The 27,144-nt window shown below is 50.4% G+C and overlaps 1 protein-coding gene across 6 annotated transcripts in view; it reads right to left on the minus strand.

The window, feature by feature from the left end:
- The window catches only part of HDAC4 (histone deacetylase 4), a 301,426-nt gene that overhangs the window by 151,746 nt on the left and 122,536 nt on the right, over nt 1-27,144 (minus strand). For 5 of the 6 annotated variants that reach the window (XM_044380446.3, XM_048213944.2, XM_057306129.1 and 2 more), the window contains one exon: nt 10,039-10,110. In XM_044380446.3, the coding sequence (XP_044236381.2) occupies nt 10,039-10,110 (72 nt within the window). Of the gene's footprint in view, nt 1-10,038; nt 10,111-10,650; nt 11,552-27,144 lie in introns of those variants that run through there. The other variant, XM_044380448.3, reaches the window with a different exon arrangement.

A 27,144-nucleotide genomic window follows, 5' to 3' on the forward strand; every position in this document is an offset into this window, starting at 1 on the left:
AAGATTTTATTTCAGAGAGAGAGACAGAGATAGCGAGGGAGCACGAGCAGGGAGGAGGAGGAGAAGCAGACTTCCCACTGAACAGGGAGCCCGATGCAGGGCTCGATCCCGGGACCCCAAGACCAGGACCTGAGCCGAAGGCAGGCGCTCGACCAACTGAGCCACCCGGGCGCCCAGTGCCTCCTGTTCTTACTCAGGTCTTGTTTTCCTCCCTTTGCTCCTGGTTGACAGAGGCACTGTTCTCGAACCCCTTCACTCAATCAAGGCTGCTGAGCGTCCACACAGTGCAGTGCCAAGTGAGCTCCTCTTCCAGTTCTAGAAGCCAACACCCAACACGTTCAGTACCATGTCTCTCTTCCATAATAAATACACGTTATTTTTGTAATCGGAGGGAAAAGTCTGTTACTTCAAAAAACTGACAATGATTCACAGATGAGTTCCTTAAATTTCCCTCAAGTCCCCTATAACCCAGATGCCTGGCTCAGGTGGGTGTGCGATCCCAGGGCATTTCTCACTCCCCTCAAACTTCAACATCTCTCTCTACCTAACTGAGCCGATGACGTGGCTTCCACAGGACTCCCGCCAGGCCACCGTGCCTGCGCCCCAAGCCCCCCGCCTCCGCCGGGAAGAGGGGGAACAGGTGTAGCCGCGTCCATAACCGTGCTACTGCACGGCATCAACAAAGGATGAGGACCCAACCCGGAGCCACAGGAACGAGATCGGTTCCATGTGAGGGGGGTAAACAGCTGCACGGCCTCTCGTTTATGAGGCAGCTATTCTACAATTACAGATCTGAAAACAACAAAAAGAAAACAAAAAGAAGGAAAGGTTTGTTTCCAGAGAAGAAGTTATGGGGCGGGGGGGGGGGGGGGGAGTTAAGAAATCAGAATTAACCCAAACTAAACAGCATTTTCTTCTACATATAGACTTTTCTATCGTGAGATATCATTCTTGCATGAATTACTCCACACCTCAATTCAAGACAGCGGACAAATAAAAGCCAGGCCTAGTGCTTTCTGTCTGAAGTCAGACTTCACAAGGACCAACCGCACGTAAAGACAACCACGGTCAGACGCCGCCATCCACGAGCAGAACAGCCTGGCAGCGAGACCCAGACCATGGCGGGGCGGGGGCCCTGCCCCCTACTCAGAGTCCACGTTCCCACAGTGAAGGCTGGAGTCGTTCCTGCAAATCACATACACCTATTGGTTTGTTTTCACGCAGCGAGCGTCACAAGGGTGCTCAGGATTAAAGTCAACTGTGAGGACATCGGCCAGGCAAACTGGGACTGACAGAAAAGTACATCGAGGAACGTCTCTACTCCTGTATCGTGACAGTGCGACTGTAAAGAAGTTTTCATATTAAGTTTCAAACTCTGTTTTCTTGTAGGATGTAGTTTACAGTGGGTTAGAAAGACCAGGTGAGGAGTGATGAAGGCCCTTCACTCTAGCAGCTTCTGAAGGACCCCTCGACGTGCAAGCTTCGTGACCAGCGTCACACCCACCACCACGCACGCCGCCTTCCTTGCAGGCTGCCCATGGGCGTGGCTTCTGCCCTGCAGACTCCGACTGCCAGTGAGGCGGGAAACACAGCATCGTCTGACTCTGACCAATGGGAATCTGGCTACCAGGAAGTTAAATGACTTGCTTCCATGTCACGCTCCCCAAGACACCATTTCTCAAGTTGGGTGTTTACTCCCAAATCAGAGGAGGAGAAGAGGCCCACAGGGACTGTCCCAGGACCCTGAACGGGCTCTGTTACAGTCAAGTCACACGCTGCCTTCACTGTGTCTGTCAATGGGATGTGAAGAGATGACATCTACCCAGGAACTACTAAAAATCAGACACATATATGTGACCCTTTTAAGAACCCTGCGAAGAAGGCATTGTTATCCCCATCCATGAAATGAACGATCAGCCTAAGGTCAGAACCAGTGGGTCAGCAGGACCCCAGGTCCCCTCAGTACGAACCTGAAGCCCATGGACTGTCTCACGCTAAGCCAGGGGGAATCCCATATCAGGACTCAGCAGGCAGGGCATCCTTCCCAAGCCAGAAAATTAAACTGGAGCCCACCTCTTTCTGGTCCACTTGTAAACGACACATACTTAACCATTTACCACCTTTCACAGCATATACGGGGCTATCTGGAAAGTCTCTTCCTCTGTCCCACACCTGGGGGAGCACTAGGAACCCGCCTTAAGACGTCCAAACACAAGCACTCGGTGTTTAAAGGACAGTAACACTGGCAGTGAGCTCAAGAGAAAGTGAAAATCAGCATGGTTTACTTTACAGGGCTGAAATTAAAACCTGAGCATCTCAGAGGCTATTTTGAAGCCTCCCTCCCTGCACCTGGGTCAAAAGTCAAAGCATGCACAAGGAGGGTGGAGAAGCATGAAATCAAAAGACAGAGCGGGCTGTGAGCATCACCGGTCCCAGGGACACGGAGCGCTGGAGCGCCGCCCAGGGACATCTGCAGGGAAGCAACAGGAGCTTCGTGTGTGGGGAGATGCCAGAAATGACCCTTGGCAGACCACGGAGAATCACTATGCAAAGAAGGACATCACTTCTGCGACACCTCCAGCCTCTGTTTAAGGGGACCGGGGAAGGTGAGGCGATGAGTAGGTCTGATGGGGGCCCAGGCAGAGGCAGGGGCCCGCCACCTCCCCATCCCGACTGGTGCTGCCCATGGAGGGGGCGGGCAGGGTGGCACCCAGGGAAGCTGGGGTCCAGGAGGTGCCACAGAGCCAAGACCACTGAGACAGAAGCCTCCATGCGTGGCAAAGGCAAGGGTCCAGCAGTGCGGTCTTGAAACGCGGGCTTGGGAATCTACGGTGCACCCACACCCAGGCCTTTAGGAGGTATGCTTTGCCCTAAATAAGGCCGAGCAGCCTGCACAGGATAAACGGTGCCCAGGCTCTGAGCTGAGATCCTGGAGGACGCTAGAGGGGGGCTGGACGAGGGGGTAGTTACAGGAGAAAAAAAAAAAGTTTCCACGGCCATCTAGATTTGGAAAACATTGCTTAAAACATGATATTTAGGGAGGAGGAGTTAAGATGGCGGAGGAGTAGGAGACACCGTTTTCAGCCGGTCCCCCGAGTCGAGCTGGATAGGTACCAGACCAGCCTAAACAACCACGGAACCAGCCTGAGACGCAGGAAGATGCATCTGGCTCTCTACAAATGAACACCTCCAGCGCTGAGTATTGAGGTACGAAGCAGGGAGCCATGAAACCATGCACAGATATCGGAAGATAAACGGAAGGGGGAGGGAGCCGCCGCGTTCGGGCGCCGGGAAGCGGCAGCCACTTGCACGGGAGAGCGGGCGGGGCTTGCGGAACAGCACCCGCAAAACAGCAGACTGAGACCGTGAGCCGGGTGCGCGCGCCACCAGGCATCTCGCGGAACACCGGAATCCCGGGGCGCTCACTGGATCCAGACTGAGACCGGGAGATCCGGGAGCGCGCGCGCGGGGCGGCTGGCGGCTGGCGGCGTTAGAAACACAAAGGACAGAGACTCGCCGGCCCTGGAAGTGAGGGCTGGGACGCCGGGTGTGGGGCGCACATCCCGGGACGCTGCAGGGTTGAGCAGCACCAACAGTAACAGAGTTAAAGTGGCCAGAACATTAGTAGAGAACGGGCTGCAATCCCTCTGTTCTGTGACAGAGGCTGAGATTCGGCCGCTGCTGCTCTGACTCTCAGAAGAGGCACAGCAAACCGCCAGGGAAAGTCGCCAGAGAACAAAAGCCTGGAAATACCGGCTCAGAGTGCCCATCCCCATCCCCCCTCGCAGGGGACACGGAGACTCTACCCAAACAGGGTTGCCTGAGTATCGGCGCGGCAGGCCCCTCCCCCAGAACACAGGCTGAAAAATCAAGAAGCCCACAACCCGGGCGCCTGGGTGGCGCAGTCATTGAGCGCCTGTCTCCGGCTTAGGGCGTGATCCCGGCGTTCCGGAAAGGAGCCCCTCATCGGGCTCCTCCGCTGCGAGCCTGCTTCTTCCTCTCCCACTCCCCTGCTTCTATTCCCTCTCTCACTGGTTGGCTGCCACATAAACAAATAAATAAAATCTTTAAAGAAGAAGCCCACATCCCTAAGATCCCTATAAAACAAGGGGCATGGCCTGGGACCCAGTCAATAATTTGGGCTCTGGACAACCCCGCAACCTCTCCTCATCAGAATGACAAGAAGGAGAAGCCCCCCCCAGCAAAGAAAAGACAATGAGTCTGTGGCCTCTGCCACAGAAATAATGGATATGGATGTAACCAAAGTATCAGAAATGGAATTCAGAGTAACGATGGTCAAAATGATGAGTAGAATTGAAAAAACTATTAACGAAAAGGTTACTGAGAATATATAATCCCTAAGGACAGAAATGAGAGCGAATCTGACAGAAATTAAAAATTCTATGAGCCAAATGCAGGCAAAACTAGAGGCTCTGACGGCCAGGGTCACAGAAGCAGAGGAACGGGTTAGTGAATTGGAGGATGGGTTAATAGAGGAAAAAACCAAAATAGAAGCTGCTCTTAAAAAAATCCAAGCCCACGAATGTAGGTTACGGGAGATAACTGACTCAATGAAACGATCCAATGTTAGAATCATCAGCATCCCCGAGGGGGTGGAGAAAAACAGAGGTCTAGAAGAGATATTTGAACAAATTGTAGCTGAAAACTTCCCTAATCTAGCGAGGGAAACAAACATTCGTGTCCAAGAGGCAGAGAGGACCCCTCCCAAGCTCAACCACGACAAACCTACGCCACGTCACGTCATAGTGCATTTCGCAAATATTAGATCCAAGGATACAGTACTGAAAGCGGCCAGGGCAAAGAAATTTCTCACGTACCAAGGCAAAGGCATCAGAATTACGTCAGACCTGTCTACACAGACCTGGAATGAGAGAAAGGGTTGGGGGAGCATATTTAAAGCTCTTTCAGAGAAAAACATGCAGCCAAGGATCCTTTATCCAGTAAGGCTGTCATTCAGAATTGATGGAGAAATAAAGACATTTCAGAATCGCCAGTCACTAACCAATTTCGTAACCATGAAACCAGCCCTACAGGAGATATTATGGGGGGTTCTATAAAAGTAAAAAGGCCCCAAGAGTGATACAGAACAGAAAGTCACAGCCAATACAAACAAAGACTTTACTGGCAACATGGCATCATTAAAAACATATCTCTCAGTACTCAGTCTTAATGTTAATGGCTTAAATGCTCCCATAAAACGTGACAGGGTTGCAGATTGGATAAAAAGAAATGACCCATCCATTTGCTGTCTACAAGAGACTCATTTCGAACCCAAAGATGCATTCAGACTGAGAGTAAGGGGATGGAGTACCATCTTTCATGCAAATGGACCTCAAAAGAAAGCTGGGGTAGCAATTCTCATATCAGACAGAATGGATTTAAAACTAAAGACTATAGTTAGAGACACAGAAGGGCACTATAGTATTCTTAAAGGATGTATCCAACAAGTGGATATGACAATTATAAATATATATGCCCCCAACAGGGAAGCAGCAAGATACACAAGCCAACTCTTAACTAGAATAAAGAGACATATAGATAAAAATACGTTAATAGTAGGGGGCCTCAACACTCCACTATCATCAATAGACAGAGCACCGGAGCAGAAAACCAACATAGAAACAAGAGCTTTGAATGCCATACTCGACGAGTTGGACCTCATAGATATATATAGAACACTACACCCAGAACCAAAGAATACTCACTCTATTCTAATGCCCATGGAACATTCTCAAGAATAGACCATGTTCTGGGACACAAAACAGGTCTCAACCGATACCAAAAGATTGAAATTATCCCCTGCATATTCTCAGACCACAACGCTCTGAAATTGGAACTCAACCACAAGGAAAAATTTGGAAGAAACTCAAACACTTGGAGACTAAGAACCATCCTGCTCAGGAATGACTCGATAAACCAGGAAATCAAAAATCAAATTAAACAATTTATGGAGACCAGTGAGAATGAAAATACAACAGTCCAAAACCTATGGGATACTGCAAAGGCAGTCCTAAGGGGGGAATACATAGCCATCCAAGCCTCACTCAAAAGAATAGAAAAATCTAAAATGCAGTTTTTATATTCTCACCTCAAGAAGCTGGAACAGCAACAGAGGGACAGGCCTAATCCACGCACGAGGAAGCAGTTGACCAAAATTAGAGCTGAAATCAATCAAGCAGAAACCAGAAGTACAGTAGAGCAGATCAACAGGACTAGAAGCTGGTTCTTTGAGAGAATCAATAAAATTGACAGACCACTGGCAACACTTATCCAAAAGAAAAGAGAAAGGACCCAGATTATTAAAATTATGAATGAAAAAGGAGAGGTCACAACAAACACCATTGAAATTGGAAGGATTATTAGAAATTTTTATCAACAGCTATATGCCAATAAACTAAGCAATCTGGAAGAGATGGAATCCTTCCTGGAAACCTATAAACTACCAAGATTGAAACCGGAAGAAATTGATTTCTTAAACAGGCCAATTAATTATGAAGAAATTGAGTCAGTGATAAACAACCTTCCAAATAACAAAACTCCAGGCCCGGATGGTTTTCCTGGGGAATTCTACCAAACATTCAAAGAAGAAATAATACCTATTCTCCTAAAGCTATTTCAAAAAATAGAAACAGAAGGAAAGCTACCAAACTCATTCTATGAGGCCAATATTACCTTGATCCCCAAACCAGGCAAAGACCCCATCAAAAAGGAGAATTACAGACCGATCTCTCTAATGAATATGGACGTCAAAATCCTCAACAAGATACTTGCTAATAGAATCCAACAGTACATTAAAAGGATTATCCATCACGATCAAGTGGGATTCATAGCTGGGATGCAAGCGTGGTTCAATATTCGCAAATCAATCAGCGTGATACATCATATCAACAAGAAAAGACTCAGGAACCATATGATCCTCTCAATCGATGCCGAAAAAGCATTTGACAAAATACAGCATCCTATCCTGATTAAAACCCTTCAGAGTGTAGGAATAAAGGGTACATTTCTCAATCTCATAAAAGCCATCTATGAAAAGCCTACTGCAAATATTATTCTCAATGGGGAAAAGCTGGAAGCCTTTCCCTTAAGATCAGGAACTCGACAAGGATGCCCACTCTCGCCACTATTATTCAACATAGTACTAGAAGTCCTTGCAACAGCAATCAGACAACAAAAAGGGATCAAAGGTATCCAAATCGGCAAAGAAGAAGTCAAAATGTCTCTCTTCGCAGATGACATGATACTCTATATGGAAAACCCAAAAGAAGCCACTCCCAAACTATTAGAAGTTATAGAGCAATTCAGTAACGTGGCGGGATACAAAATCAATGCTCAGAAATCAGTTGCATTTCTATACAAGAATAACGAGACCGAAGAAAGAGAAATTAGGGAATCCATCCCATTTACAATAGCACCAAAAACCATACGTTACCTTGGAATTAACTTAACCAGAGACGTAAAGGACCTATATTCTAGAAACTATAAATCACTCTTGAAAGACATTGAGGAAGACATAAAAAGATGGAAAGATATTCCATAATGCTCATGGATCGGAAAATTAACATAGTTAAAATGTCCATGCTACCCAGAGCAATCTACACTTTCAATGCTATCCCGATCAAAATACTGAGGATATTTTTCAAAGAAGTGGAACAAATAGTCCTTAAATTTGTATGGAAACAGAAAAGGCCCCGAATCTCCAAGGAACTGTTGAAAAGGAAAAACAAAGCTGGGGGCATCACAATGCCGGATTTCGAGCTGTACTACAAAGCTGTGATCACAAAGACAGCATGGTACTGGCACAAAAACAGACACATAGACCAATGGAACAGAATAGAGAGCCCAGAAATGGACCCTCGGCTCTTTGGGCAACTAATCTTTGATAAAGCAGGAAAAAACATCCGATGGGAAAAAGTCTCTTCAATAAATGGTGCTGGGAAAATTGAACAGCTACATGCAAAAGAATGAAACTTGACCACTATCTCACACCATACACAAAAATAAACTCCAAATGGATAAAAGACCTCGATGTGAGACAGGAATCCATCAAAATTCTAGAGGAGAACATAGGCAGCAACCTCTACGACATCGGCCAAAGCAACCTTTTTCATGACACATCTCCAAAGGCAAGAGAAACAAAAGATAAAATGAATTTATGGGACTTCATCAAGATTAAAAGTTTCTGCACAGCCAAGGAAACAGTCAGAAAAACTAAGAGGCAGCCCACGGAATGGGAGAATATATTTGCAAATGACACTACAGATAAAGGACTGGTATCCAAGATCTACAAAGAACTTCTCAAACTCAATACACGAGAAACAAATAAACAAATCAAAAAATGGGCAGAAGATATGAACAGACACTTTTCCAATGAAGACATACAAATGGCTAACAGACACATGAAAAAATGTTCAAAATCATTAGCCATCAAGCAAATTCAAATCAAAAACCACACTGAGATACCACCTTACGCCAGTTAGAATGGCAAAAATAGACAAGGCAAGAGACAACAATTGTTGGAGAGGATGTGGAGAAAGGGGATCCCTCCTACATTGTTGGTGGGAATGCAAGTTGGTACAGCCACTCTGGAAAACAGTGTGGAGGTCCTTTAAAAAGTTAAAAATTGAGCTACCCTATGATCCAGCAATTGCACTACTGGGTGTTTACCCAAAAGATACAGACGTAGTGAAGAGAAGGGCCATATGAACCCCAATGTTCATAGCAGCAATGTCCACAATAGCTAAATTGTGGAAGGAGCCGAGATGCCCTTCAACAGACGACTGGATTAAGAAGTTGTGGTCCATATATACAATGGAATATTACTCAGCCATCAGAAAGAACGAGTTCTCAACATTTGCTACAACATGGACGGCACTGGAGGAGATAATGCGAAGTGCAATAAGTTAAGCAGAGAATGACAACTATCATATGATTTCTCTCATCTATGGAACATAAGAACTAGGAAGATCAGTAGGGGAAGAAAGGGATAAAGAAAGGGGGGGTAATCAGAAGGGGGAATGAAACATGAGAGACTATGGACTATGAGAAACAAACTGAGGGCCTCAGAGGGCAGGGGGGTGGGGGAATGGGATAGACCGGTGATGGGTAGTAAGGAGGGCACGTATTGCATGGTGCACTGGGTGTTATACACAACTAATGAATCATCGAGCCTTACATCGGAAACCGGGGATGTACTGTATGGTGACTAACATAATATAATAAAAAATCATTTAAAAAAAAAAAAAAAAAAACCATGATATTTAGGGGCACCTGGGTGGCTCAGTCGTTAAGCGTCTGCCTTCGGCTCAGGTCATGATCCCAGGGTCCTCGGATTGAGCCCTGCATCGGGCTCCCTGCTCAGCGGGAAGCCTGTGTCTCCCTCTCCCGCTCCCCCTGCTTGTGTTCCCTCTCTCGCTGTGTCTCTCTCTGTCAAATATATAAAATCTTAAAGAAAAAAAAAAAGGCATGATATTTAGAAAGATCACCTATGGAATGAAAGACATAATCATGGCTAATGTTCTTTCGCTAATAAAATAAAAGTAAAAGGTGCCTGGGAGACAAGGTCACTGACAGGCGTCGGCCATGAGAAGCCTGGGCGGAGGGGAAGGTGTGACCTGCCCGCTGCCCTGTGGCCCGCTGCCCTGCGGCTGCCAGCAGCCAGACCACGCCAGGCAGGGAACATCTGGCCCCAGCTCAAGCTCAGAGCTCTTGCCCACAGATGCCCCTATGGATCAGGTCTTGGGGTTACGTCTCAAACGAGCAGTTGACATCTTTGGGAAGAACACACCTTCCGCAACTCAAGACAGAGAAGATCCCCAATTCTCTGCGTCTTAAGTGGCATCAAGCCAACGCCCGATTTGCTTCCACGACAGACAGCCTATTTCACCCAGGAGAAGGGCACGGGAGTCAGACGATCTGGTGGCCCACCTGTTCCCTCCAGACCCCTCAGTGCGCTGGGGCCTCCAAACAGCCCTTCGGGTGAGCCCGAGCACCCCCAGGCCAGGCGTGCTGACTTACCCGTGCTGGGCATGTGGTTCACGCGGGCAGGGGTCAGCAGCTCCACGGGCTGGTCTCGGCCAGAAAGTCCATCTGGAGGACAGAGAAAGCATTGGGCTTCAGAAACAGCTCTCATTTCCACGAAAATCCTTCACACTCAGAGTCTGCAAGGAGATTCCTCGCAAACAATGCAAATGCACGTGTCCTTCTTACTTTTAAAGGAGAACAGGTTTGATTCCATCACACTTTATTTTTCTTTGCTGAATCAGAAAATGAAAAACCCCTTGCAGAACCACCAAAATAGTCCCCAAGTGAAACATGGCGAACAGCAATTGCAGGCCTACGGCCGTCCATCCGGCTTGGCCGTTCAGGGTCACTTCTGTTTGGCAGCCACGTCATACCTACTTGTGTTTGTCAGAATGGCTTTTCTGCAGAGACCACGAGCAGTAAGATGGTCAAAACACAAGAGCCACTCCTCCTCTTCCCAGATGCTGACAAACGGCCTGGGGTGTTAACAGAAACACAGCCCTGGGAGGCCCAGCCGAAAACAGCTATGGGGGTGCCTGGGGGGGCGCTCCAGGAAACGAAGACACCCAAACATGCTCTCAGAAAAATACTTGGCCAGGTACTCACAATGTAAAGAATCATTTCTTTAAATCCACTTTTCGCCTGGATTCGGGCCCTGTTTCTCTCTCTCCAGGCTGAGTGCAAAGATGGAGCTGGAACCCGGCCACCACCTAAACCCAGAGCAGGCTGCTTTTAGCCTGAGATTTTCCATATTCTCGCAGATAGAAAAGAAAGAAAACTCTGGCAAAACTTCCAGGAATCACACTTTTGGTTTAAAATTAGCTCCTGACAAGTGGTGTAAACCGAACTGCAGTGACAGGCGCGTCATGAGGACGCTGACGTGGCGGTCACTCTCGTGACTGATTTAAGGAGAAAGCGCTGGTTTCGCAGAGCGGCCACGAGCTCCCAAGGCAGACTTTCAAATCACCGCAAAGCAAATAACATCTGATCTACCGACTGAACCAGAACCTCGCTTTTCACCCAGAATGGGTAACCCCTTGCACCCCCTTCACGTGTAGTGTTACACAACGTGCCCTGTGTGTCTCTGAAAATGTTCACAATCCAAGGACAAAAACAACCACCCCGAGGAGATCCAAACATGAGCTCTTGAGACCGGAAGACCCCCAAGGAAGTGAGGGAAAGGCATGGGAGGTCTTCTCAGGGGCCCGCCGCCCCACACAACTGGGAGAATCCACCACGGGGCATCTGAGACTCCTCTCCCCAAACCAGCAATGTACCCCAACAGTTATTAGCAGTCACCAGACGCCTCTGGGGCTAAGACAGTCCAGGCTCCCTGAGAGAGGAGGACCGGCCGGCCGGGTCATACCTTAGAAGCAAACACTAGGCCCAAACATTCACTCCAACTGCGTGCACGAGGGCTTCTCCCACGGACCAGGACCACCCCTGACAGCCCAGGGGCTGACCTGTAGGCCTAACGCTATGCCACATGAGCGCCTTCACTGCCATTCAGAGAGAGGCCTTGAGACAGTAATGGAAAAGCACTTTGGAACCTTTATTCCTGAAAATAAATAAGTGAAATTCATTTTATCTATAAATAAAGTTTCATTTTCAAAAATACAAAATTGTTAGAAGTATATATTTTTTAAAAGGAATCCCACTGTAAATACTTTCAGACATCAGAAGGCCCCTCTGAAAACCCTAATCTAGCTGCAGTCTTCCAGTGGGCAAGGTCAGGAGCAGGGGGCTCGGAAAACCGTCCCACTCGGGGCTCTGCAACTAGGTTCAGGGGAGCGCAGCCTCCAGAACGAGAAACAGTTTGGAAACCAAGAAGCCGGCAAGGGGTCCTGAGGAGACTCCGAATTCCAGGAGGAGTCAGCGGCAGCACCAGGCCAGCATCCTAGCTTATACGAAGACCTCTCCTCGAGGTTGGGATTGAGCTGTTTATGTCTGCCCCAAGCCCCAAAGGTCTAATTACTCCAAAGCCAAATACATAAATGATGCATCGTAATTCACACTGAGGTGGGAAGTACATCAGATCTCAGCGCAATCAATTCAGAGTAGGAGTTAAAAGATATGTGGTGATTAGCGTATCCAAAAGTATCGCCCACGTGTTTTAAATCAAGGTATGGCTTCGCTGAGTCGCTCCTCCACAGAAATTCTGGACCTGGGGTACAGCCCACTGAATGGCCAGCGAGACATCAATCACAGGTATGCGCTCGCAGACCACCAGAAACTGCCGCTGTCTGATGAGGGCACATTCGTGGGCTGAGGCGGGAAGTGCTGTGGCCTGAAGAGTGGAGGGGGCACGGCCGATGGCTACAATGCATTTCCACTTCTTTCTTCTCCCCCTGAGCTCACCGAGTCTTCCACGGAACCCACGGAGAAGGTCAAGCAGGCTCCAGGGACACGAGCCAGGAGAACCCGGGCCGCCCGCCACAGGGACAGGTCATGAGGCACACCGTGGAACCCTGCGTGGCTGCCACCCCAGGACAGGGGAGCCCCCCACTGCCCCACCCCAAAGAGCTCGGCCAGCCCACGCTTGCACAATGTGGAGCAATTTCTGTGACAACTGCCACATCATCTGTAACACAAAACACCAAAAAGTTGCCGAATAAAAAGCTTCAACCCCTTCCCTGATGTATATAATTAAAGAGGATCTGCACATTTAATACAAAACTGTATGTTTCTTGCACCAATAAAGATATTACATGAAAAATCCACACACAGGTTACCTAATGAGATGGGGAGGAGAGATGAGGGCAGGAGTGGGGGCAGGGAGGGGAGAAGGGAGGGGAGGGCAGTAAAGGGGAAGGGAGGGCAGGGGGAGAAGGAGGAGGAGGAGGAAGAAAGAGGAGGGGAGGGCAGGAGAAGGGGAGGGGAGACGAGAGAGGAGGCACGCAACGGAGAGAAGGGACAGGAAAGGAGAGGTGAGGAGGGGAAGACTTACATACAGAATTGGGAGAGCCTCCTGTCCCCACCTTACACACTACTGTCCTACCTGGTGGGGACCCAGAGTGTCTCATTAAGGTGACATCTGCCCTTCCCCGAGGGCCTATGACACTGAGCATCTCCCCCACGTACTTCCTGGATGTTTTGAATTAAAGTCTTGGGCCCTTTTTAAAAAAAAAAAAATGGCTTGTCTTTTTCCTGATTCAGGGGAATTCTTCACAAATTCTGACCGTGGATTCTCTGGAAGTTACATGTGACAGACACCATCTCGGAGACTGCCTTTCCTGACGGTCACATCCGTCAGTCTTTTCATAGCTCACGCTTCTCTCTTGTGTCAGGCTGAAGAAAGTCTTTACTACCTGGAGGCTCACCTGCAGGTCCTGGGGCCTCCCCTTCACGTGTCTCTCAACTCTCTACTCTTGACTCTTGTACATGGTGTGAGGTGGGGGTCTTTGGTTTTTTTCAATGAGGACAGCCAAACGTCTGATCAACATTATTAAGACCTCTTACTTTCACTGCTGGCCAGCACACGAGTTCTGTCAGACATCAAATCTCTGTCCTGTGGCCAATTTGTTCACACCTGTGCCAATAATCATACTGTCTAACTGCTGTAATTTTACAAAATCTCTTCATATCCAGCAAGGCAAGAGTCCCCGTTTTCTTCTTCAGAACCATCTTGGGTGATGTGGGTCCTTTACCACATAAATTCTAGAATCAGCTTGTCTTCCAAAAGACAGAAAGACAAAAGAAAAGAAAAGAAAAGAAAAGAAAAGAAAAGAAAAGAAAAGAAAAGAAAGAAAAGAAAAGAAAAGAAAGGAAAAGAAAAGAAAAGAAAGAAGAGACGAGAAAAGAAAAGAGAAAAGAAAAGAGGACTGGAGGGTAAGGAGGAGGGGACGGGAGGGCAGGGGAAGGTGGGGAAGGGAGGAATGGGAGGGAAGGGCAGGGGACTAACTAACTCTGTACGGGACCATACAGGTACCTTGAGTTGGGAGAACGGAATCTTAGCAATAATACACCCTCTAATCCACGAACATGGAATATCAGTTCACTTCATTTCTGTCCAAGATCTTTTAGAATTCTGAGTGCAGAGGTATTAAAAACCTTTAGATTTATTCCTACATGTTTGGTATTTTAAGTAACATATTCTACACGGTACTGTAAATTTAAACCATTGCATGTGGGTTTTGTATCCCAGCATTGCGCAAACTCATTCATTCTAATCCTTCACCTGAAGTGGATTTTCCACCTGCAGGATCATGTGCCTATGACAGTGACAGTTTGGTTTTCCTTTTATTTCTTTTTCTTGCCTTATCCTGTTGGCTGGGACTGATGCTGCATCTGCATAGAGATACTGAGAAACACCCATGCTGTTTCTGATCTCACCCCTTCCTCCTCCTCGCCTTTCCCCACGTGTGCACGCAAACCTCCCAAACCAAGGGCTATCGGCGACACAAGTATGAATGCCAGGAAACTCACACGAAGGTAAGAGAACATGATAAATTATATCCTGAACTGCGCTTGGGGGGGGGGGCTTGTCTGGTGTAGGTGGGAAAGTGCCACGGGGCTGGGGGGGGTGCACCGTGTCACCTCCCAGCTCCTAGAAAGTGGCCCCTCGTCTTCAGGCACAGCTGGTTTTCAGACACTCGGTCGTGCAGTCCGAGGCCTCTGGCAGCAGTAACAATGCCAAGTGTTCATTCCAGCCAATCTTCCTATCCATTTTTATTTTTTCATAAAAACTTTTTATTTTAGAACAGTTGTGGATTTACAGAAAAATTAAAAATAGCACAGTGTTCTCACATACCTGCTTCCCCCACGATGGACACCTTCCACGAGGATGGCGTGTCTGAGCTCTGATTAACGGAAGCCCCCCATGTATTCTGGGTTCCCGGGCTTTCCCTTCTGTCCAGCCCCCCACCCAGGATCCCACATGACCCCAAGGGGTCACATCTCCTCAGGCTCCGGCGACTGCCCTTGTTTTTAATGATGGTGACAACGTGGGGGAGTGCAGGTCAGGTACTCTGCTGAACGTCCCTCAGCTGGGACTTGTTGGGTGTTAGAACCATGACTGGACTGGGGCTGTGTCCCATCATGGGACATCACACACTACCAACAGGACACATCTCCGGGGTCGTTGGCGTCGGTCGCCTGGCCAGCGCGCATCTGTCAGGCCTCCTCACTGTAAAGTGCCTGTTTGGATCCCTGTCTACACAACATTCTCTGCAATAAAGCCACTCTCTGTAGCCCACGCTGCCGACAATGGTATCGGCTGCCCTTCTGCATCCACTTCCCAGGATGAGGGTGAGGAACACGCTCCCAGGGACGCAGCATGGAACAGCAGACAGGAAAGGCAGCCCGGCCTCTGGGTTCCCACGGAGAAGGCAGGGGCAAGGTGCACAGGGCGGGGGCAGGCCGTACCAGGGCCGCTGCGGGTGCCACCAGCTGGGCTCAAAGCCCATTCCGCCTGCACCCAAGGCCTGACCCCATGCTCCTCATCTCATTTCTCAAACTCGGGGCACATCTCTGAGGCAGGAATAGCCACAGGCCCACCCTGGAGATGTGCTGAGAATTAATTCTGTGTCTTAGGGGCTACCCTGGGCCTGGTGAGCAGTCAGCAGATTTTCTAGCAGTGAGAATGACAGTATTCCTTTCCTTTCCCCCGTCCCCCTTCCCATCATCTAATCCGGTGTGAACTCAAATCTAAGAGGGAACATGCTAAAACGTATGCCAAGGAAAAGGTTCTTCCCTCAAAAATGCCCGAGCTCCGGTCTGTGTTCTGGCTTTCGCTCTGCCACTGGAGCCGCTATGCTCCTGTGTGCGCTGCCGCGAGCAGGGGGTCCTGGGGGCGAGGCGGCTCTGCTTCCTGGGCGCGCGCTGGGCATTCTGCCAAGGCAGGCAGCCTTGAGCTGGAGCAGCCGCGACACGCTGTGTTCTGAATGAGGACCGCAGCCCGAGGAGGCATCTGGTGCCCTTCCTGCCCTCTGGAACCGGGAAGCACGTGCACTCCAGGACAGACTGGTGCCGTGGGGTAGAGGTGGCTTGTCCCAGGATGAGGGCACCGAACGCAGGCCCAGGGACTGATGCCGATCAAGAGAAGCCTGGGTTTCCAGAAAAATTAACTTAATGAGAAAAGCCACATCCCTGCAGGAGGGACATTTGTGTTGGGGGGGGGTGTGCGTGCATGTGTGTGTGTGCACGCGTGCGTGTGCGTGTGTGTGGGGCAGGTGGGTTGGTATGAAACTCAATGCAGGAAAAAAGCTTTGAAGAAATACGTAAGCCTTTGTATGAGGGACCATAAATTAGGAGGGTCTCCTGCCCAGTGAAAGATGGCTTGTCTCTGCCTGAGTGAAGATGGAAGGAAAGCCCGGTCTGCGCGGAGGCCTGGCAGCGAGGAAGACAGCTTCTGGCCAACAGCACACAGCGGGTGTCTGCACAAAACACGGGAGAGGCTCGAGCCCCTGAACACTGCCCCCTCCCCATCTCCCGGGGCACGTGGCAGGGTGCAGGACTAGGCACCAGCCCTCACATGCTGTGTAAGTCAGGGTGGGATCACTGGGGTCTGGATTCAGTGGCCAACGTGCCCTCCTACAATGTCTACGTGAAGCCAGCAGCTCCCTGCAGCCAACCTGGACGAGCTGCACGATTACCACACTGGACACTGGACCCCCTTGTTCATTCCAATTATAAAGGGGGGCTCACTACACCGAAATGTCCTGCCTCAGAGGCGGAAATGATGCATCAGGGCAGCAGAATACTCAAACTCCCCATCGGCCCTCCCCCTGACCTGAACCAGCCCAGTGTGGCCTCCGACCTCCACCCCAGGAGAACTTGGCCCACCAGCCTCCCTCCTCCTTTGCTGAGTGACCTGCCCTCCTCTGGGCACCGCCTGCCCGCCCTCCACAGACCACATCCAGCAGTGCCCGTGTCCAGGACAGCCGGCTCCACTCAGATGTCCCACAAACTCAGGGCGACCAACAGGCAGTCCCCGGTGAGTCCTGCTGACAGCCTGCAGCAGCCAGGTTCACCAAGTGCTTCTTTCCCTCACCAGGCACCGTACTGAAAACTACCGAAGGTCTGCAATAAAGCTTGTATCTGCCTTTAATGTGAATTAAACTTTAATGGGTTAAATGCTGTGGATTCCTAAGGCATGTCCAACATTAGTTTACGTGTATTTATCAGAAACCAATGAAGATAGAAGATACAGTTTTTCTCCTTAGCAGTATCTCTTCCTTCAGGAAGATCGGGCAGACTTTTAAAACGTCAAGACTAATCTATGAAGTATTCTTCTCCTTCACGTAAAAAGCAAAACTAGCTCCAGCTCCCAGTTTATAGGAAATAGGAGCTGAAAGGAACGTCTTGAAAAGACACCAGGAGGCTAAGACCAGTCAGGTGTGGAATGAGAAGACGCCCAGGACAGTGACCAGCTTATCCCAGGGGCCAAGTGGTCACGGGTTCTATTCTAGACACATCGTCAATCCCAGCATCAGGATCTGAACAAACTACTGTGAAAAGACGTTTTCTGAGACCACCGGTAAACCCTAAACCATGACGTGATGTTCAGCAGTTCTCCATTTTGTTGAGTGCGATAATGGGATTCTATCTGTTAGAAATACATGCTGTAGTATTTATGGGAAAAGGCTGTGGCATCCAGGATTTGTTTTAAATTCTCCAGAAAATGAGGGTTGGAGAGGGGGCCGATAAGGTGGGTATGGTCTAAAAGCACAGGGTTCTTAAGGTTAGAGATGGGCATGGGGGCTCCCTGCACACATTAAGCTCTCTTTTTTCATCTGCGTGTGAAATTTTTCATGGTATTTTCAAGAGATGCCAAGAGTAAAAATAAGCCCTCACTTTATATTTAATAGCATTTGCCCTTGCTTAACTCTTGCTAGGCCATCACCTAACCAGCTTTCTCGCTAAAATTCCTGACAATTTTCAGTTATTACCAACCCTGAGCTGTGCAAACAAGAGCAAGCAACCCCTCCTTGCTCACACACAACTCAACACACGGGTCGTGGGCATCTGAGATGGGGCGCCCGACAGGATGCCGAATGCAGGTCCCGGGGCCCGGAGCGCACACCCTCATCGGGAGCACCCTCGCCAGCTCCACAAGTGGGGCCCGCATGGCAAAGGCCATGGCCTCCCTGGGAGTCATGCTCTGCTTCTCTACACGCCCAGCCCGGCGACCTGACAGCTAGCGCTGAGTCAGGGCAGACGGGACCAAAAGTCCCCCCGGCTCCGGCCCGGGCGCTCGGACAGCTCGCGGAAAGGCTGACGCGGCGCAAACGGGACGGACCACAGAGGAAGAGTCACAGCCTGCTACTCAGGAGTTTCCTTTGGGAAAATTCACAAGTGGAAACAGCGCCTCGCCAGCCCACTGGGGACAGGGTGCACACAGCCAGAAAACGCTGGTAATTGGAAAGAGCGCGCCACGAGCTCTGACCGCAGGCCGCAGGGGTTAGAAGGGAATGAAGGCAGCACGCTCACGCCCCGACAGGAGCCGCTGACAGCAGTGGGGTCTGTCCCATGCCCGCATCCCCACGGGGCCCGCTAAGCCCAGCACCGGACAACACTGACGGAGCAAGGGACAGAGCGGGATGGGGTGTGAGTGTGGGAGGGCAGCTCTGTGGCCGCAGGGTCCGGGCCGCTGCGGTCCGCGAGGCCAGACCGGGCCCGGCTCTCCCCTCTGGGCGCGGGCCACGCTTCCTGGAGGGCCGTTTGCAGCGAGTCTCGGGCGGCCCTCCGGGGACTGGTCTGGCCACTCCCGACCCCCCGAAGGCAGCGGCCTGCCAGACAGCTCTCCGCCGCTCCCCGCCCCGCGGCCCGGCCCCGCTTGAGCGGCAAGAAGTGATTTAGGAAATCAGGAGAAGATGTCCTCGCCCGCCTTTGAAAACAGATCCGTCTTGGCTCCTGCGAGGATGTCCATCTGCCCTGTGGGGAGGACGTAATTGGTGAGTCATTCCAAAGCTGTTTTGAAGAGTGCTGGAGGCGTAGGGGGAAGTAACCTCGCATGTAAGATGTGCAGCTTTCCCAGAGTCTGTACAAGAAATAACAGACAGAAGTCACGGGGAGCACAGCAAAGGAACACGGCGAAGCCGCGAGCATCCCGATGACTCATGGACGAGTTTTCTAGATGGGGTTCCGTACTAATTAAATTAGTAAGGATACAAAGTAACGGGGTTATTGGCAGAGACTGAACGCCAGCCTCGCTCTCTGCCTGCAGATAAGCACACTTTCTCCAACTGCACGTGTGTGGAAGCCCAGAGGCAAACTTTTTCTAGTTAAGCCCACTGCAGGTGTTTTTCTGCAGGTGTCCTATTTTCTGCACTAACAGGAGGCTGGGTCCTGCAGGTCACGTGGCCCCGTGGCATTCAGAGTCAGGCCCGGCTTCCACCCCTTGTACAGCCTCCTCAGTAATCATGTTATTTAAACTCGGACTCAGTTTCCCCATCTGTACAACAATACAAGAAGTAAATAAAATAACATGCGTAAAGAACGGGGCACTTCACCTGCCCTTCTGTGATGCGAACGCGCAGTCCCATGTATACGTGGGACGACATCCCAGCCCATGTCAAGGCATTCGACTGGGGCAAAAGCGTCTCCTGAAACTGTGAGTCAGCAGCTAAAACCACTGGGTGGATAAGCCATCCTCCCAGAGCACTTTGCACGCTGCCGGGCATTAAGAATTCGCTGAAAGGTGTTTGTGGCTATGTGACAGGAAGCTGGGAAATAGGGACATATTCATAAGCCGCTCACAAGAAATGACTCACGAGCTCCTAACAATAAACCAAAAATGGCCATCTGGAGAAAGTCCACTCAGGCACGTGAACCGTGTGGCCGGGCTTTGCAGCTACTGAGGAACCAGGAGACCCAGGCAAGATGGGAAATGGAGCCCCAGGCCCCTGCTCACCCTGCCCCAGCCGCACTGGCTTCTAAAAGCCTCTCTTGTTCTTTGCACAGAAAAAGGGTCCTTTGCCCTTCCTCCTTTCATGCAACATTTCAGAAGCAACTGAGCACGCGGCAGATGCCGGTACTGCTCAACACAGCAGGCCCTGGAGGGACCACCTGGCCTGGGGGGGCGTTTGGCCTGGGGGGCCTCACCCAGCAAAGGCTTGCAGAGCCCGTGCCGCACGGACAGGCGCCAGCCTGGGGAAGGCTTTCTCCCCCAGCACTGTGTGGGGCAGGATTTGCTTCAATTCTTCAAAAGTCGATCTCCTTTTTCTCAGTTCTTGTTCTTGCCAGATCTTGCTGGAACACAACAACACTAACGGTCGTCTGCACTCTTGATCAGAAGCCACGGCGCACTCACACCACACACTCACTACAGGGCGGGCACCGGTGGGCAGGCTGCGTTCCCGTGACCTGGTTCGGTGCTCAGTGGGGAAACAGCATAAATACATATTTGTCCCCATTGTGGAGATGAAGAGACCAGGAGGGAGACACGACGAAGCCCACCCCGAAGAAGACAGGAGGCAACTCGGCTGTCCCGCCTGTCCCCACTCAGCCACGCGAGCCATGGCGTCGGCGCCCCACCACCCGTTCACACGTTGAACAGGCTGCGCTGAGCTGGGTATTGAGCAACTGTCCTGACGCTGGGGATACAGCCTTCAACAACACCGAGTCCCTGTACCCCAGCCTTCCACTCGTGAAGAAGGAATGAGAGGCACGAACAGATCGTGCAGTATCCTGCTGGAAACAAAGTTCACGTGGGAAGAATGGGACTGGGGATTACTTCTTAGATAGAGGGGTCAAAGAGGGCCCTTGTGATGTGGTGACGCCTGAGTGATATGCAGGAAGGATCTGTGCCAACTATGGCACCCGAGGCAAGGAATAGCCAGTGCGAAGGCCCTGATGTGGAACGCTGGGTAGGTTCCGTTCAGCAAGAGCCAAGTGCCCAGGGGCAAAGTGAGAGAAGACAGGGCCAGGGGGGCACGGGTCCTGAAGGTCACCTGGAGACTGAAGTTCTAACTTCTGTCCTTGAGGCTCATTTCAGCTGCCACACAGAACAGTAAGCAGCACCAGGGGCCCTGAGGAGGGAGCATGGAGGCGGCAGGAAGAGCCCAGGAGGCTGTTTCTAAGGTCCAGGGCTAGAGAGGCTGGTGGGCACGCAGCGGGAAACGTGGTCCGACCAGAGATATATTTCGCAGGTTAATCCACTAGGACTTCAGTGGACCTAATGCGGGTGTGACAAGACAAAGCATCTCTCTGAGAAACGAGACAGAGAAGAGGACATGTGGGATCAAGCCTTGCTAGGAAGGAAGGTCCCAGCACAGACTGCCCTGGAGTGAATTCTGAGACCTACTATTGGTCAATCTGAAGAGCAAACAGAACCTCTAAACCACCTCTGATCGTGACTTTATGACTTTTGGGGGGAGGGGGGCACCAAAACGTTCAGGATTTGTGTCAGCGGTTCAGATGCAACTCTGTATTTTAGTTTAGCATATGGAGCTCAAGTAGTCAGCTTATAAACCCTCATGCTGCTCTCCACCCAACTCCAGCCATCCAGACACCCAGCATCTTGGGTGGGGCTTCTGGACTACGTGCCAATCTCTTCTACGGAGGGAGCTTCATATGAAATGATACTCACTCCACGCAGGACTCTCAGGTCAGGAAAGAAAGGGCATAAAGTACATTTAAGTGGTGAAAACAGGTTTTATCTTTCCAGCTGACTGCTTCCTACTGCTGTTCATGTCTTCCCCCCACCACAGTTCAGTTTGTCCTCACTGGAACGATGATCCAAGTGGAAGGTCTCTCTGAGTGCAGCCCTGTGTGCAGGACCAGACCGAGGCCGCCCCACTGCCGGGGGGGAGGAGGGGATGTGTCTCGGGTAATGGCAGTGGCGCTGGTGGCACCTGTCACATTTTCCAGTTGCTACATGTTTCCCGCTGTGATGCAGAGATGGCCTCTGGTTACATCAAATGCCCTGGTTTCATTTCATTCATCTCTCTGACAAACACGGTCAGGAGCCAAGTGTGCTCCAGACGGAGCACTGCGGGGGGTGGGAAGGGCGAGTCCTAACACCCTTCACCCTCGGTACCCGTATCTCCAAGCTTGGACCCACACCTGGAGAGCCCAGACCCCCCTACTGGAAGCCGCTGGGGTGACAAGAAACTCCTGTCAGTGCGACCCAAACACCTCCTGGCCTCCCCAGCAGCTCAGCAAGGGCAGCCCCGCACCCCTGGCTCCTCGAGCTCATCTCGCTGCTGCTTGGTGGCTGCCACGGGCTCAAACCTCCCTCCGGCAGCTCATCTTGGGGCTGGAACAGTGGGTACAGAATCAGAATAGTGTTCCAAGTTGCAGGCCAGTGGTGTGGAAGCATCCAGAAGTCCCCTGCTATCAGCCATGACACGTTACATCAGGCTCTCCTGACATCTCAGCCTTTCTCCCAGAAGTGGCCACACTCCACCCACCTGCCAGCAACCTGGATGGGAAGGGTCATTTTCAGTAGCCTGACACTGGACTGGCATGTGCCAGGGCCTGCTGCCAGAGGTGTCAGCAGGAGGACAACGGAGGACTGTCTCATGAACTAGGCCAGCACCTAGGGCTTGGAAAGGCCTTCGTCTGCAGGTGTCGTACCCCAGCCTCCACAGCTCCACTGTGCTGACTTACAGTGTAGCCACTAAGTCTGCACACGGCCTCCTCATGAGCACCTGGTCCTTCCAGAGCCTGGGACTCAGAGTGCCAGCAGTGAGCCGGCCTGCAGTGCTGGGACTGGGGGGGCCGGGGAGCCAGGCTGCTGGGACTGGGGAGCTGAGGGGCTAGGAGACCAGGGAGCTGGGGAGCTGGGGAACTGGGGGACTGGGGGTCTGGGGGCTGGGAGGCTGCAGGGTTGTGGGGCTGTGGAGCCAGGGAGCTGGGGGGCTATCAGGCTGGGGGACTGGGGGGTTGGGGACTGTGGGGCTGAGGGGCTAGGAGGCTGCAGGGCTGCGGAGCTGAGGGGCCGGGAGGCCAGGGAGCTGGGGGGCTGTGGAGTTGGGAGGTTGAAGAGCTGGGGGCTGAGGGGCTGCAGGGATGAGAGGCTGGGGAGCTGGGGAGCCAGGGAGCTGGGGAGCTGGGATGTGAGGGGTTAGGGGGGGTGGGGATCTGGGGGCTAAGGGGTTGGGGGGCTGGGGAGCTAAGGGGTTAAGGGGCTGGGAGGCTAGGAAGCTGGGGGGCTGAGGGGCTGCAGGGCTGAGAGGCTGGGGGGCTAGGTGGCTGGGGAGCTGGGAGGCTGAGAGGTTGGGGAGCTGAGGGGCTGAAGGAAAGAAGGTCTTTCACCAGGAGTAGTTTCTGTGAATAACCTAAGCCATTTCAGTAAGTTTTATTTTCTCCAATTTTTGTACTACCTAATAATATAGAACACACCATATCTTCTAAAATTCTTAAAACGTGATTTTATAATAGGGGGACACACAAATCACAGCACCCAAATGCCAAGCGGTCAGCATGTCAGTCGCCGTGCAGACTCCCAGAGCCCCGGGGGCACCGCGTGTGGCTAAGGCCACCCGGCGGCCAGTGTTGCCTCCTGTTCCACACTCTCACTCGGGCCTGCCTGCAGCCACCGCACGCAGTCATTCAAGGTCTGTGCCTGTTCTCAGGATCATTCCGTCACTATTATTTCACTCAAGAAGACCACAGCACACCCCTCATTCCAACGAAGCTGGCTTCCCTGGGCCCTCTGCAAAGCTGGCCTACAATCTGCAGAGATCAGTACTGCCTTTCTGTTACACGCATGTGGACACACTATAAATCACAACTTCCCCAAATCAAGACTAACCAAACCTTATCATTATTCCTTTTATAACTGTTTTCATACAACACAAACTTTAGTTTCTAAAAATACAGTGATTACACTGTATCGGGTTCTATTTTAATCTTCTAAAAATAGAGCTCCCGACGGAAGCAGCAGTTTGCTGTTCGACGTTCAGTGACAGGGCGTGAATTTTTGTCCTTACACTTTTCGGCCTGTGGTTTCTGCACAACGACTGAGGATTTGGGACTGCGGTGGGTGGCACCCAGGTTCACAAAGCCCGGGTGCCTGGCACCAATGCCCGGATCCTCTCCTACGGGCCCCTGACCACAAAACGACCTGGCCAGTATGCGCCCCCTTGTCTGCATCTGTAAAATGGGTGCAGTGACACTCTTCACCTAGCAGGACTGAGAGGTTAGATCGGGCTCCCCGTGCAAGCTAGAGCTTCATGGCCCTCAGAAGGCTGGTTATTTCCCGGGTGTCTGCAGTACTCAGGAAAATTAAAAGGCACAAGAGAAAGTACAGAACAGTAAGGAAGCTTCGTCTGCAAGAGCTCTGATGTCCTATGGAAGTCCGTCTCGAGGATGGGCACACAGGTCTGTGCCCACTACCCGCCTTTCCTGTTTTCCTCCAGAGCGCGGGTACTGCCCCATGCCACACTGGAAAGCAGCTCACTATTTCTAAACAGCCAGGAAGTTAAACACGACTTTTCAAACAATCTTCCCAAACTTTGAAAGCGTCATCGTCCTAAGAACAGAAACTATGGGGCGCCTGGGTGGCTCAGTGGGTTTAGCATCTGCTTTGGCTCAGATCATGAGCCCAGGGTCCTGGGATTGAGTCCTGCGTCAGGCTCTCTGCTCAGCAGGAGTCCGCGGCTTCTCCCTCTCCCTCTGCTGCTCCCCCACCAACTCATGCTCTGTTTCTCTCTCAAATAAATAAATTCGCTTAAAAATAATGAACAGAAATTATATCCCAATTTTTAGACTATACTCCCTTATCTTCTGTGTTTTAAAATTGAGTAACGTTCGAGTTAAGAAAAAAAGTAGAAATAAAGTCATTTCTCTTCTCCCTCCTCCCACGTGTATGTGCACATTCTTACTATCCAGACTCTTCCTGTCCACTCTTGCTTGCTCTCCACGAGAAAACCTACAGTTTTCACTTGCCCGTGTTCTCATGAGGAGCCCGCTGGCCAAGGCGGCTGGAGGGTCCACCTAGGTAAGGTAAGCCGCCACACCTCGCACTTCTCGGAACGCGTCCCATCCGCTGCCCCCAGCACTGTGTAAGCAAAGCGGGAGCATGATACACGTTCCCATCCCAAGAGTTTACCTACTTTATAGATTATGTTGAATTGAAGAATATCTTCAGTGTCTTCATTTCATAAGATGTTATAATAGTTCTAGGAACACATTTGTTTTATGTGGTTCAAACTTCAAGATGAAAAATCACGTACCACTGTCTTAGTTGGTGGCAATGCATAAGGGTCACGGGACAAAGGAAATTTGTAGAAATTACACCAAAACAAAACAAAACAAAAAAGCCGTCTTCCTTAATCTCTAACCAACTTCTTTGGTTTTTACACCTATAGAGACAGATTATGTCCAACTCTGTGGGCACGAAGGTTATCTGTAATCAAAATGAACACTGGGGGGGAGGGGGGTAATCAATCAATCAATCAAATGAGCACCCTTAGGTGGGCAGTTGATTATAACTGATCCAGCATTTAAATATCCACACACAATAAGAACAAGGGGCCAACTTTAAAGGACTACAGAACAAGAGGAAGCGGAAAACAGAGGTTGGGTCTGTGCTCCTTGGCTGCTGCTCTGAATGAGTAGGGACACCTGTGGCATAAACCAATTTCACAGTTTGGAAAACACAGATAAAACTAGGGTCCAAAATAGAGTTGAACGATATGCAAAGTTAACCAGAACGTTAGCTTCCTGAACCCTGCTATAATGAGGACCCCTCATCTCCCACCACAAGAATACCGAAAGGGTGACGACAGAATAGAACAGAATCCCAACCCAATTTCACATACAGACTTGGGCTCAAAAGAAAGAGAAGACCCCAGTTACCAGGAGGGAAAAACAAAATAAGGGTACTCTGGCAAACACACCATGACCCAGCTGCCTATCCCTGGGCCAAAGAGTCCGCAGAACTGGCCTGGGAGCAGGCAGGAGATGTGTTCATGAGCTTGTCCTGGATGGAGTGCTGGTCTGAGACCCGCATGAGGTCAGAACTCTGGAAGGACTACGAAAGTGGGGCTGGACAACCCCGCCCACCCGGCCTGGGAGGCAGAGGAGGGCTGCTGGGAGTTCTCTGGCAAGAGCCTCAAACACATGAGGGAGGGTATGGCCTCCAGAGTCACAGCACTTGGGCAGCTTTGGAATCCTAGGTCTAGAAATTAAGATTAAAAAATTAGTCCAGAATTGCAAAAGCCTGGAGCCCCAGGAAAGCAAGGAGAAATGTTTCTCATGAGACACCAGAAGAAGGAAGAGAGAGACGCAGGGAAGGAGGGGAAAGCTTTCCTGCACAAGAGGAGTTTACAGTGAAAACAGAAAATCACAAATGATGCATGGGAACAAACTGCTCTGCCAGAATTAGCCAACACGATAGAAAACCGACTGTAAAATATCTACAAATGAGAAAACAATATGGAAAAGCCTACAAAACACGCATTTTTTTTTTTTTTAAATAAGGCATTCAATGAGGGAAAGAATATAATGAAAGAAAGAAACCCTGGAAAATAGTTTTTTTAGAAAGAATAAAAATAATTTTCTAGAATTGAAAAGAGCAGATTAGACATAGCAAAAGACAGAAATAATGGGCTGGATGACAGATCTACATAAGTGATCTGAATGCAGCACAAAAAAGTGGAAAAGACAGGCATGGATAAAAGAATGAGCCGTCCAATATAGACCTGGCGCGAGTTCTTAAAGTGAAGAATGGAGAAAATGCAAAGGAGGTAACAGTCAAATAGATAATGAGACTATTCCAGAATCCCAGAGACACGTAAGAGTCCTTCCATTTAAGAAGCATGCTAAATCCAAAGTAGGATAAGCAAGTGGGAATCTACAGCAGGACACACTGTGACAAAATCGCACGTCCATCAAACCTGACCAAGATCACAAAAGCCCCGGGTCAGAAAAGACAGATCACCCCGGAAGAAACCACCCCTGGACTGAGAGCTAACTTTCTGACAGCGACACACATTACCAGAAGACAATAAAACATCTTCAAAGCACTGAGTGCGACATGCGTCACCCACAGTTCCATGCCCAGCTAAACTGTCGTTCAAGGAAGAGGGAGGAAAGAGACACTTCTCTAACAGACAAAAAGTGAGAGTGTTTAGCCCGCAGAAACCATTGCTGACTTCACAACTAAAGGCTTATTTCAGAAAGAAGAAACTCCTGTCCAAACTGAAGAGC

The sequence above is a fragment of the Ursus arctos genome, unplaced genomic scaffold (genome assembly GCF_023065955.2).
Source record: "Ursus arctos isolate Adak ecotype North America unplaced genomic scaffold, UrsArc2.0 scaffold_1, whole genome shotgun sequence".
In the NCBI taxonomy this organism is placed as follows: Eukaryota; Metazoa; Chordata; class Mammalia; order Carnivora; family Ursidae; genus Ursus; species Ursus arctos.